A 13,732-nucleotide genomic window follows, 5' to 3' on the forward strand; every position below is an offset into this window, starting at 1 on the left:
CCAAAATATTTTATATTTTTGCTTCTGAAATGTAGGAAAACAATTGATTAGAGAGCTGTCTATCAAGTAAGATTAAAGAAATAGAGAAAAACAGCAGCAAACTTCAAAAATAATCTCTTTAAGTTCTTTAGCAGATGTCTTGTAGGTAAAAGTCACTTCAATAGGTGTTTTACCTGTCTATAGGTGTCTTGGTGATTTTCATCATTTCTGGAATCATAGTATTGTTCCACAAACGCAAAATATTCTTTGCGTTTTCTTTGTAAAGTGCTTTTTCTTCGGTCCACATTTGCAGGAAGATAGCCCTGAAAAAATAAGTGAAAGGAAAAGGATATTACTTTTTGCCTTACAAAAAGCACCACTGCATTTTATTACATGTGACAGGAAAGCTAATAAACTGATGTAGTGCCATGCAGTCCAACACGGATCTGAATAATCATTTAGTAAATCAGTTTTCTAATCATTCTAACTGACACAAAAGTTCAGATACAACCACCTTACTAAAATCAGCTTTTTTTTTTTTTTTTTTTTTAAGGAAAGTTTCAAGTTTCTGGAGCTTTAAAAGGCAATTTCTCATCAAGAACTCCAAGATGATGTTTGCCTTCCAAAGAGAAAAGCTCAAATAAATAAGTTCAGATAAATGTAATGCAATACGAATTCATTAATTTCTGCGTTCCTATGTGGCCATTATTGGAGCAATGTTATTAAATTTTTAAACAAAATGCATATTATCTCAGTTGCCTTCAAGTAGGAATGATGCACATTAGCAGATATGTTTAAATTATGGTTAAACTTGTAATACAATAGAGCACTAATTCAAAAGATTTAAAAACATTCTAGCGTCTTTATTTCATGGCTTCAGATGAGAAAAAAATAATTTCAAGCTTTCATTTCATCTCAACAGGTTATTAAAAGCTCCATCACAGAAAAAGATTCAACAGTACCAGTGACTGGGCTCTTAGATGTAAGAATACTAGCTGTACGTTTCTTTAGTTCTTTCCCAAAAGCAACTTACAAATATTATCTCATTTTGTTTAAGGCATGGACACACTAAGGAAGTCATGTGTCACTTACGCAGGATTATACATTGTTGCATTAAGTACAGAATATATCTGAATGGTTCTTCATTGAGCTCATTCATACATATCTGAAAATCCCAATCTTCCCCCCCCAATACATTTTTATTTTCTTCTTTTGTCCAATTTGATCCTCATTTCTGGTATCTCAGCCTACTTTGCATTTAAAAAAACAAGCAGCTCAGGTTACTATTTCAGCATTATACAAAAGGAACTATCATGAATGTTATTAAATCTTTAGTTTATAAAGTACACTTTTTAGAAACACCATTATTCATGTAAATGTCTACCAAAAAGTCTCCTGAATATTCAGAAATAGTTAATGCTTTCTTATAAGCAGCTTGATTTCAAGTGATCAACACTAATATCCCACAACACTGCAAAAAACAAGAGTTAGTTCGTATTTTACATACCTGGCAGTCCTGAAAAAATACTTTGTATAAGAATCATTCTAAAGATAGATGGCTTTGAAAGAGGTCTGGACATATAAAACAACATAAGAAACATCTAATAATCGTATTATTTACTACAGTCAAGTCAAATTAAAGTATTTCTTGACAACATTCCAAAAGCTCTCCTTCCACAATAATAGCTGTCACCATACAAATGGTAATTAGTAAAACAGAGAAATCAAATTTATGTCAGATTTAAGTTTCCTTAACAAAAATAACCCTCATAACATCAAAAAAAAAAAGTCCTATAATGGAAGTGCAACATTTATTTGCTAAACACTACATACAAAAATGGAAGAGGTAAACCTAACATACTAAAATTGCTATTTATACAATAAAACTAAACACTCTAAGTATATAGGTTCCATTACTCTCTTGCAACAATCCAGCATCATACGCCATTTCTATAACTTCTGTTTTGCTCAACATTTAGGGAAAAATAAAAAAATACACACCATACTAGAATAGTAACAGATTTTTGTAAATATCTCCATATTAAAACCATTTTAAAAGTTAGTCCCATATATTTTAATTTCTTAGTTTATGATGACAACAGAGTAAGTACAAACCATATTACATTCCAGACACCTTAAGAGGCACCTGCTTTGGCAAAACCTTATCTTAAGATGTACTGACTTGCGTCTGGTTCCAGGTACTTTAAATAGCACCAGCTTAACTTTTGCCTCAAGACTCAGTCTGACATTTAATATCCTGTCCCAGTGTTTTGTATTAAGTTAAATATTGAATTTACCTCCCATTTATTCTCAACAGTTGTTTTTGTTTGGTTGGGTTTTTTTCCTGTAGGATATCTTAGTTCCATTAGAAAAGAATTAATTTGTGAGCTAGATGTGATTGTTTGAAGGATACCAATATTTTCTCTGCAAGTCTTTTTGCCATTATTCAGTTTCAAAGACTGAAGTAATCCTTCAATTGGACGTGTCTTGTTTCCTGTTCACTTTACAAATTAGGTTTTATTTTTAAAAGTTGGAAAGCCTTGCAACATATCGTCAGCAAATAAGGTGGTGGAAAGTTTAACCCATTTATACATTAATTTCCTCCAAAGGCTTTCGCAACAATATCTTTAGCTGTGTTATTCAAAAGAGAAGTGAGGCCAAATCGTTCCGCTTGCTGTTTAAGGAACAGTATACCGAACATTTTTGCTGTATTTTAAAAACAAATCATGTAATTTTTGTATATACTGTTACCAGTAGACATGCATAACATCAACAGCCCCTGAGCATTATATTGATTTTGCTTTGATTTCTTTGGTTTTCTGGTCTTTTTTGGGCTTGCAACTGATCTTTAACCAAAATAGTTTAGCTTTTGTGCACTTATTAGCTCCCAGTTCACCTTATAGCACAAAAGATTATCACATTATTCCCTCTTACCTGGGATGTACACTAGCAGTAGGTACTATGTTTAAACAACTAATGTGACTTAAAAATTAATTACTTTTAGAAAAAAGCATCATGGAGTTTATGACCCCAAATACTCAAAGCACTTTCTTTCCCACTTCGGAAAGAAGACGAAACAAGATGCTGCCTTAGAGTACAGCAAAGTAATGATTACTAAATGACTCATCTTTGAGTTTCCAAAATGCATTAATTGAGAACCACTTAGTAGAAAGAAATCATTCTAAAAATCACATAAGAAAAACTGAGAACTTTCAAAATACAGCTATCAAGTGACAGAAAATACAAAAACAAACCAACCAAGCAACCAACCACGCTTTCGGAAGCCTGTTACTCAAAAAAAAAGAAAAGAAAAAAAAAATCCACTTAATTCTTAAAGTAGAAGCAGAATAACCTGAAGACAGTTTCTTTGCAGAGGTATGGTAAGTTAGCCAAAGTTAAGAATTGAACTGGAACAGATCCTGAACTGAATGGGTTAAAATAACAGAACAAGCAAACCCTACACTTAGGAATTTCTCTAGATGGGGAATCTCAGGAATACTAAACTAAAATTAACTTATGGAATGAAGTTGAAGCTCACAGACAGCCCATGCTCTTACTTGAAAGTAAGAAAGGGACTGCAGTTAACTTATTTATTCATTAATTTCAATTCTCTAAACCTCAGTGTAAGTCCTCTGATTCGGAACTTAACCTATCCTTATGCTTCAGCTTACTGTGTTTCAAAGTCAATTTTGAGTTAGTTATAATTTTTTAACTTTGATTGTTTCAAAATAAGCATCCTAAACTTCAAGAGGGGAAAAAAAAAAGAAATGCTCTTTTCATTACCAAAATCTCAGACAACAAGTTTGGAAACAGAACTAAAATAAATTGTACACTGCATGTTTAATTTCAATTACAGGAGGATATCTGAATATCCACCATTAAGAAGGTGCATCTACATTTAGCATTAGAAGGAACTAAGCTGTAAATTTAGTAGATCTCATCAGCAAGAGAGACTCTTTCAGTCACTGGAAATCAGTCTTAATCTGAAGCAAATATTTTGCATCCCCCACTGAATTATTCTATAAAAAGCAAAGCTATTTAAGTCTACTCTCTGAAAAATTCAATAGTGTTAAACTGTTTTGTGTATAACTCAGAATTTTAAACAGTTCTTAAACGTATGAAGATTTGCTGATAAAGTGTCTTTCACAGCCTCTGGAGAGTAGACAGCACGAGATTTTTGCTTCTTTTTCATACAAACATCTTTACAAGTTCTCCTCTCAACCACAGGCAGACAAACAGCTCAAATGCACAACCGTTTGCAATCACAAGTATTACAGCTGAAAAGATTGACATGACAAATACTCCTGTGAGGAATACATTGTACTTTTGCCAAAGAACCTTTATAAACATAGTGCAAACACTGAGATTAAAAAAATCCAGTTCTGTAACACCAAACCCAGTGAATCACAGATTCCCACAAGCTTGTCTCTGATGCCCAGCTGAAACACCTCCATGAGTTGTTCCATGGTGTTTCAGTCAACGTACTCCCAAGCTACTGCCGTTGCAAAATCCTCCAAGCAGCAGGCAGAGTTCAGAGAGCTCAGGCAGCCAAAAACTCACACTACAAAAAAGTGATTAGCTTTTTAATTAGCTTGTCTCCCTGAGCTGACTCGCAGGTCTGACATCGGGAGAGCCAATGCCACAAGGTAACTGACCACCGCAGTTCAGATTTGTTCATCTTAAACTGCTATAGGAAAACCAGAAGGAAAAAAAAACCCTTAAGATCCTATCACAGCTTCTCCTCAGGACAGTGTTAATCCTTTCTTGTAGTTACTTTAATGTGAAATCAGAATGAAGCCTTTCATAGGACACCAATAGGCTTCATTTCCTCTACTGTGTGCCTATTTTCAAGAAAACTGTAAGAATGTACTTGTCTTTAAACGCTCCACCATTCCATCAAATCTGGTTGAAAGGGGCCACTGTTATCACGTCAGCCTTTCTTTCACAGAAAGCCAGGCTGAAAACCAAAGATATAGAGCTGACATGATTTACTACTAGTTCTCCTTTCAGTTTGACAAATTAATCTTGAAATTCAGCAAAAGAACAGAGCTTCCATTACAATTCAGCAACATGACACAACATTTTCAAGTAGCACTGATGGATTACAACTCAAGCAAAACTATTTGCAATGCTTGAAAAAACTATTACTACTAAATGCAAAGGAAGAATAAATAAAAAAAAAGACAACTTACTGAAAGAAGCTTCCATGCAATTGGACGAACCCGTTTGGGAATGCCAGACCAACTCAATTTCCGTAATTCTTCTATTAAAAAAAGAAGTATTTAATGAGAACCAAGGAAATTACTATCAATTAATACACACAGATATATTCAATTAGCACACAGTTGTTTACAACAATGACCACATCTTATAAAGTCCAATGAAATCAGAATTATACGGCAATTCTAACACATTAATAAAATACTGGATAATTACTATCCATAGGGACATCTATGATAACAGGTACCGAGTGTGATAAGGAACTACCTGGAGTATTTCTCAGCATTACTTTTTAGTACATATGCCTTATATTAACATGCAAGAGATACTTAGTCTTACTGCAGAATATGCTTACACAGGTCCTAAATAAAAATGAGATTTGCAGTTACAGAAACAGAATGATACTTTATGTCTAAACATTGGAATTTAATCCCAGGCCACATTCTTATCCTTCATGTTGTACTCCTTTCTCTTGAAAGCTGCTTGTCAGACACCATACCCAGCTAAACCAATCTGTGGGACTTCACACATCTTTTGTGCAAACTGCTTATCATACAGAAAAAATTATAGAAAAATCATGGAAAATGTAAAGGCAAAAGATGCTTAACACTGTCCCTGAGAAACAGTATTCTTATGCAATGTCTACTTTAGCTCTTTCTCTTCTTACTCTGAGTAGAAAATATAGGTTAAAACTGCACAAGTTCAAATTATCAACCTGCTAAAGAATACAGAACAAAAACTCTACATTTTACTTTACATATACTTATTGCAATTAATTATATATATATTTGAATTAACTATGTATATTCCAGTGAATTTGGTCTCTATCATATGCATATATTTTCCAAACTCTACAGCTCAAAGCAGCCTTTAAAAACATTCTGTCTATCCACTCACCCCAAGAAAAGGAAGCACAGAAGAAAGTAATTAGAATAAGAACATTCTATGAGGATATTACACTGACTGACTTTGGCCATTTATAGATGCATATTTACTTTTTGTTAAGACAAGAACTCCTATTAGCAACATCTGTCTTCATCCTCCCACCCCCATCCTCCTTCTACTGTTCTGAAAGACATGTCAAGAATGCAAAGTATCATGTTAGGTGTGGTATGTTCTCACAGAGCAAATTATTTCTAGACACATTTACAACTATTTTTAACCAGGAAAGAACACACAGTCCACTGAAACCAGTATAATATTTAAAAAAATATATAGTCCAAGAAAATGGAACCTGATTTAAAAAGTGTATCAATGCCAAATAACGCCAAAAAAAGGAAAAAAAAATACATCTCAATTAGCAAGTAAAGTTTCTCAAAGAAGCATCAACTAAAGCAAACAAAAAGCTCTAGTAACCTCAATTTTGTAGTACGAAGTTAGTTACCTGATCATTAAGATGCCCTATTTTAACTTTAGATACATGCTAGCAAAAATGATACTTGCAAAATCCTTTTTGTCCTAAAATAATGACAGCATTAATATGAAGTTAAATAAACCGCAGAAAAAAAAAATCCAGCTGTATGAATTCATGCTTCCATCTCTTTTTCTTACAGAAAATACAGAGAGAGGAGAATTGGCAAGAGGCAGAAATGAAAGATTGTTATGGTCATAGGTAGATAAGCAGTTTTAGGGTGGTCCCTTCAAACCAATCACGACTAATCCAACCAGACATGGGCTTACCAAGAATTGTTCAAGTCAGAAAAACTTTACAGTACTGGATATTCACACATTCAACAAGTTATGTTTTCCCTCTCACTTTGAGCAGCAGGCGCAGCCAAGACAACAGCGGCTGCACAAAGATCTCACTTGGAGCAGTGACGCTACATCACTAAAACCCAAGCAAAACAGTGACCAGATGCTGCGTTAGGATCAAAACAGAGCAGAACCTCAGAAAAGCAGAGAAAAAGAACAGATAATAAGAAACAAGACATTAAAAGCCCACCATATCAAAGTGAATGTATCTATCACAAGTCTTGAAATCAGTCTAAAGAAAAAGGATGACTTTCTTATAACATCAATGAAACTACCTTTCATCTATAAGCTTTAAAATACTATTGTATTTGGCAAAAGTAAGTCTCATTAATAGAAGCTTTTCTTTTGTACAACATTTTTAACCCCTGAAAGTCAAAAATACACTGACAGAGGAAAAAACGAAAAAAAAAATAAATCTCCTAACATATTTTTGACTGAAAGTCACAGTTTGTTCTGTAGTTTTGTTTTAAAATTAAAAAAATTATATCTTTCCTATGGAAGAAGAAATACAAGGACATCAAGGTGACACCTCGTTAAAGCAAAAGTACATCAATAAGTCAAGGTCGTTTTCTATCAGTACAAATTATATGTAGACATATATTACTGTATAAGTGTACCAAAACAGTAGAATACCTAACCTTTTAGAAATATCATATTAAGCATGACCAAAGTTAAATTCAGTCATATACCTTGGGCAATCCAAAGACTGGAACACCAAATACTAAAGGCAAAAGTATAAGAACACACCAAATATGAATCGACTTACTTGATTTCCAGCAAACAAAAGATTCCTCAGCCTTGTACTTGTAGCCTATCCATGTTCATGGCAACAGTGAGATTAAATATACCACAGACTTAATAACATAACTACACTCACTATACCTAATTAATTTTATTTTCTTTCTTATTTACAGTCCATCCCTATCCAACATGCTGATCATTTACAGCAAGTCTCCTTCACACAAAAACTGTAATGCCAGTTCTTGCCCTCCCTCTTCATTAACTGGCATACGCAGATTATTGCCCGCTCTTTAATCTGGAAATAAAGCAGACACTATCAGGCAAAACCAAATTTATGCTCGTTTTACCAGTCTCAACTCCAAAACAAAAACGGCAAGAGAGCTTCAGTCAGGGAAACTCAAACTGGCAGGCTGAGAGCCATTTTACGTTCAGAGATGATCTAGATACAGCAAGGCACTGAATTCTTTTTACTTCCCCTCCTTTAAGAACAGTGGTACCCAAAAAGGAGCATCTACTGAGGTACGTACAAAACAGTAGTAACAATGACAAAGTTCACTGTTATACCAAAGTTCCTTGATAAAGGATGACTACAAAAGAACACCTTTATCCCTTCTAACACTAATTTCCTAACCTCTGCTTCCTACTTAGAGATCACTTCTGAGTCCCATTCATCCATTTCACCCTCTTCTCCAAACTTCCTTTTCCTTATTTTCCTCCTTTGTGGCCCTCATCCCTATATACTTCAGCTGTATCTTTCCTCAAATCATCAACTGAAATTCCACACCTGTCTTCATTGCTGGCCAATAGAATTCACTGTATAGTTAAGAAAACCTTAAATTATTAACTAAAAAGTGGAAACAACTTTAAAACAGAACTGCAGCTTAAAAAAAAAAATCTAAATAATTATTTCAAATGTTTTCAAATATTTTTGATCTTTATCTCCCAGAGATTGATGCTCTCTTGTTTTCTTAGTTATACCAAACTGTAACAATAATTTTAACTACAACTCTTCGCATCACAGATGTTTTAAAATTAACTTGTAAGAATGTGCATTAGAAAGGGAAAAAATTACATAACGTCCAAATATTCATTACCCTTCTGCCATCTAAAGCCTGTAACAAGAACTGCTATCAAAAAAACAGAATTCTATTCAGTTTCACAAACACAAGCTATTGTAGAGGATCAGTATATCACCAAACTGCATTTAAATACAACAGAACTATCAAAGACAAAACATATGCTTTAATGCAATTATTCTTGATGTCATATTACCTCCCTGCAGCTTGGGCTATTTTCTATTGCTAACTTACAAACACTAGGCTGCTGACAGAGCTTCTAAAAATGAAGTCTATACAGCAAATTTTGCAGGTTTTTTTTCCACATGGTCTTCATTATCTTCAGTTCACTCTGAACACAACTGGCCTGCTATAACAACTCTACACATAGAAAAGTTTATCTTGATTTAATTTTGTAACTTAGGCAATTTTGCTGTCATCGAACTACAGTCACTCTGTCCAATATTTTTTTTTTAAACTCCAAATTTGTTTGCATTTGTAAACATTATTATTATATTCGCCTTTCAAAAGATTTGTCCCACTCCAGAAAAGTATTTTATCTTATGAAGCAAGTAGACATCGTATGTAATGTTATAGTAGTTTTCTGATTCTATAATATAAAATCTATGTGTTTCTAACTGTCAGCTTGAAAGTTATTGAACAGAACTATTATTTCTATTATTTATCTCTGTATTGTAAAAATAAAACAATAATATTTTTTGTCTCATCTGGCAACTTACTATGGAAATATCTTATTCTTCCACAGCTTTTTGAGATACGTGGAATAGTATACAGTATATTCAAATCAAGAAAACCAGTTGTAATACATTAAACTCTAAGCAAAATATAAACAGCAGCAGCACATGCTTTCAAAAAAAATTAAGAAGCTCACAGTACTTCTGCACACTAAATATGCATAGACGGAGGAACCACAAAAGCATGCTTTTAACTCCAAAGAATTTGATGGTATCCCAATAAATTCCTCCCTTATTCTTGATCTCAAGGAGTTGATAGGCACTGGAAGACTATAGGATGACCAAAAGATCAGTAACATTAGAAAAATTTGATACTACTAGAGTTCAGTGTGAACATAGTCTCAAAGAAACAATGAAATCAGAACTTGTGCAGACTATAAACACTGATTAAGAGAGGGTGAAGTTTAAATTGAACTACATATCACAGGCTGGCACAAGAAATATACTTTATCATGAGTACATTGTCACTGCAAACACAAGGGCTTCACTGCGAAAGAGACATAATAAGCAAGAGAAATTCTCTGATATTAAATAAGTGATTCCTGAATTTCACTAATACTAAATAGGAAATGGCACCCAGGATTGTCTATTCACAATAAAAACCTAGGCTTGAGCACAGAGATGCATTAAGTACAACGGCAGAGAGACTGGGTGCTGATACACTCAGGACAGAAAACAAAAAGTCAAAGAACTATGGGATGTCATGAACAGTGGAAAAAAGGCACAAATGGATTCTGAAGAAAACCCAAGAATACGCATGACAAAATCCCAATGCAGACAGCTCTGCTACAACACACAGCAAGGCTGGAGTTCAGAACACAGCTGGACAGGAACAGGCTTCCTTAAGGAGAGTTTGAAAGACGATCAGAAGTGAAAACAAAGAAATAATTTTGGGTTTATTCTTGTTTCTTTGGTTTGGGTCTTTTTACATTAGGAAAAGATGAAAAACAGTCTGCCACTTCAAAATGGAACAGAAGTCTCAGTACATTACTATTTGGAACAGGCCTTTTGACTCCCAGGGATTGGTTCGTTGTGGTAAGTTTAGTGCGTACTAGTTTTTCAGTATGGGGAGAGGGGAGATGGTGAGCAGCAGAATGAAGGACACGGAAATTCCCAAAAATAGAAATTAGTATGTTATCGATGTTATCGTGGTATTAAGTGATCATCTTCATAAGATGTTGATATTTAGCCTTAAATTGACGTTTCTCCAAGAAGTTCAAGTTAAAACATCACAAACACAGCCAGCTTCATAACAGATGTCTGAGATCAAGAACAGTATTGCAAATAAAAGGCAAATTTTTAAATTCATATGCTACAGTCCTAGGTCATAACAACTGTAGCCATTTTTCCAAAGCAAGCAGAAGACGGAGCTATTAACCTGATCCACATGCAATTCCAATTTTCTAGTCTACAAAAGCAGACAAGATACAATTCTAACGTTGCAAGTTCCCAATGACTGTCAAAAGCAAGAACTACCACGCAGACTAACAGTATTGGCAGTGAATGACCAGAGGCACCATAAATCAGATATTTTCAGACCAATCTTGTTATGGAGTAGTGGCTCCACAACAGGCCTGGAAGAAGCACTAAGCCAGTGATAACGTGAGCCTTGACCCACCCACCCTTGCCAGCCAAGGAAGCCCTCCTCCCCTAAGTCCTCCTGGCAGCCAGTGCAGGTTTGACTTGTATTGTATGGCCTTAACAGGTTTAACTTATTGTCAGATTCCAGCTTCGATGATCAAGCACAAGCTGCCCAACAGGTAGCCCTGACAGCACCTGGTCGCATACCTTACCCTTTTTCCCATTACTTGACCTTTTTCCACCACCCTTCTACCTCCTTTTCTCTGCCCTAAATTAGCAAATCACTCCAATTACTTCTTCACTTAGTGGTCCCAGTTTCACTACAGCTATACTCAAATTCGGTATTTCTGAAATGATTACCTACACACTGCTGGTCTTGTAACACTGCACCTTCCAAAGTGGCCCCAGTGCTGCCCTCCATGCAAAGGCACTGTTTTGACCTTTCTCACACAATTCCCCCTTTACTACTTGTGAAATCCAGGCATCCCATAGAGTGCTATCTATAGCTTCTGTCAGCTTCTCACATTGTTGGCTTTTATGTTCAGCAATTTCTCACGTTGCCTCCAGTAGTTCTCCATACCCTAAGGAGTTAGCACGGCCTCCGAGCAGGGCTGTCAGCAGCTTAGATATTTGCCTGCAGCCCTAACACATCTGCAGTAAGTTTCAGTTCCACCCATGGTTCCACACCAAGTAAATCCTCAAGCTACCGAGCACTAACTCATAAGTAACAGTATCACTGGTTATATTCTTCTAAAAGCCAGAGGCACGAATCCATCAGAACACATAAAGGCAAATTAATCATACAATACGAACAACACTAGAAAAATGGTATTTTGTATAGTTTATGAATTTAAAAAAAAAAAAAAGAAAAAAAAAGAGAGAATATCTGCCTTAACTAAACACATCTAAAAATTATGTTTGTACTTCTCCTCCACTCCAGAACCTGATTATAAGCTTCAGTGTTGGTTTAATAACAACAAAAACCCCAAGTCTTCAAACCCAAGTGATCTCCAGCTGTGTATCATACTGTTTCACTAGTCCTTGTGCAGTAGTTATGAACAAATACGCTTTACGGGTCTGATCTATTTGTGTCACTGTAGCCTGGCTGAAAAGAAATAGAGCTTCTGCGTTAGTTTATTACTTCCTTAGACAAATATTTTGCTGAAGCTTCAAGTTTTGGCTACTGTTACACACAAACATACCATTTACAAACTATGTAATAAGCATAATATATGCAGCAAATAGAAAATAAGTTGCAAACTACTTTTATTACTTCCAAGTAACATCAAGCACATATTCTCAACTCTATACCCCATTGAACTCTCCCTAATCTTTCACCTTCACTTACTGGTTCTTTTCTCCCCCCCCCTTAACTCAACCTAAATAGGAATCTATGGACAAACATGGGCACTAGCCTCTAAAAACAACTCACAAAAGGAGGGGGGGGGGACACGACGAACGACACAAAACCAAACCAACAGACAACTACCAAGCATAAAACAAGAAAAGATGCAAATACACTGTCAGAATCAGAATTGTGGAGCATATAATTAAATTAGTGACAAATCCTCCGGACAAAAATTCCACATACTCTTAAGTAACTCATTTAAGGCCAAAGATAGGAACTATGCAAACAAATTGGAATATAGCTTATTCTGGTAAACCTTTCTGTCCTGTGATACAACTGAGCTTTCCTTCTACGTTCAGGACCAAACGAAGACAGTTTTGACAATGAGAATTTAAATTATGGCACTATTCCAAATGAAACCTCTGCTTCTAGGCTAAATATAAACAACTACTTGTAGGATTCACTCAACTAAGGAGTCATTCTTTGACAATTAAACAGAAAGGAGGAATAACATCTTATTTTTGAGATAAATCGGTTTTCAATCCTGATACTATTCTGCAACAAACATATCTTTCCTATAATTAGGGGTAGCTTGGGCTGTCAGTAATTTCAAACAATAATGTACATTTCTGCTCCAAAGGAGTGGGTTTCAAAGGACTGCTCTTTCTGGAAGAAAATATCAGCTCTGGACATGGAAGTAAAAATGTACACCAAGGACAAAACACCTTTGTTTTACAACATAACACTTATTTGAAATAGCTCCTCTAATTCTCCATAAAGGAAGATTTGGGACTGAATACATTCCTACATTCTTCCATACTGAACACTAATTAATTAATTATTTCTGTTCATCTGCCAGAGCCTTATCCTCTCTGGGTGCTCTTTTTATACCTGGATTGTCTGCTAAGCCTACAGAATTTACAATCTTCCTTCTCCCAATGTATTTAAGAAAAGGCATTTAATACTAGTTTTTATATCTTTTGCAAGTTGTTTCTCAGACTCTCTTTTAGAAATGCTTCGATACATTTAGCCTGACAGGATTTATATTCTGTTCCATTCTCCTTATTTGACACAGAACTTTACCTTTTGGATTGTATTTAATAACCTCCTGTTCTATTTAATAACCTCCTCTACCTTGTTGTCATGTCATACAGGATCCTTCTGAACTTTGTCAAGGCTTTTGTTTCTGGTTTTGCCTTCGTAAGTGGTACAGTAATTGCTTTCAGTACAGAAACTGTTAGACAGATAGATGATTGCACATTTGACAGTTAAGTCAATTCCATCACAAACCATTAGCCCTG

The 13,732-nt window shown here is 35.0% G+C and overlaps 1 protein-coding gene across 4 annotated transcripts in view; it reads right to left on the minus strand.

Moving 5' to 3' along the window:
• Positions 1-13,732, minus strand: part of TBC1D22A (TBC1 domain family member 22A) — a 184,804-nt gene that overhangs the window by 148,096 nt on the left and 22,976 nt on the right. For all 4 annotated transcript variants that reach the window (XM_086473776.1, XM_086473768.1, XM_086473763.1 and 1 more), the window contains 2 exons: positions 5,172-5,242; positions 174-302 (listed from right to left, as the gene is read on the minus strand). In XM_086473776.1, the coding sequence (XP_086329902.1) occupies positions 174-302; positions 5,172-5,242 (200 nt within the window). The remainder of the gene's footprint in view (positions 1-173; positions 303-5,171; positions 5,243-13,732) is intronic.

Source organism: Leptosomus discolor, chromosome 1, assembly GCF_034619465.1.
Source record: "Leptosomus discolor isolate bLepDis1 chromosome 1, bLepDis1.hap2, whole genome shotgun sequence".
NCBI classification, from domain to species: domain Eukaryota; kingdom Metazoa; phylum Chordata; class Aves; order Leptosomiformes; family Leptosomidae; genus Leptosomus; species Leptosomus discolor.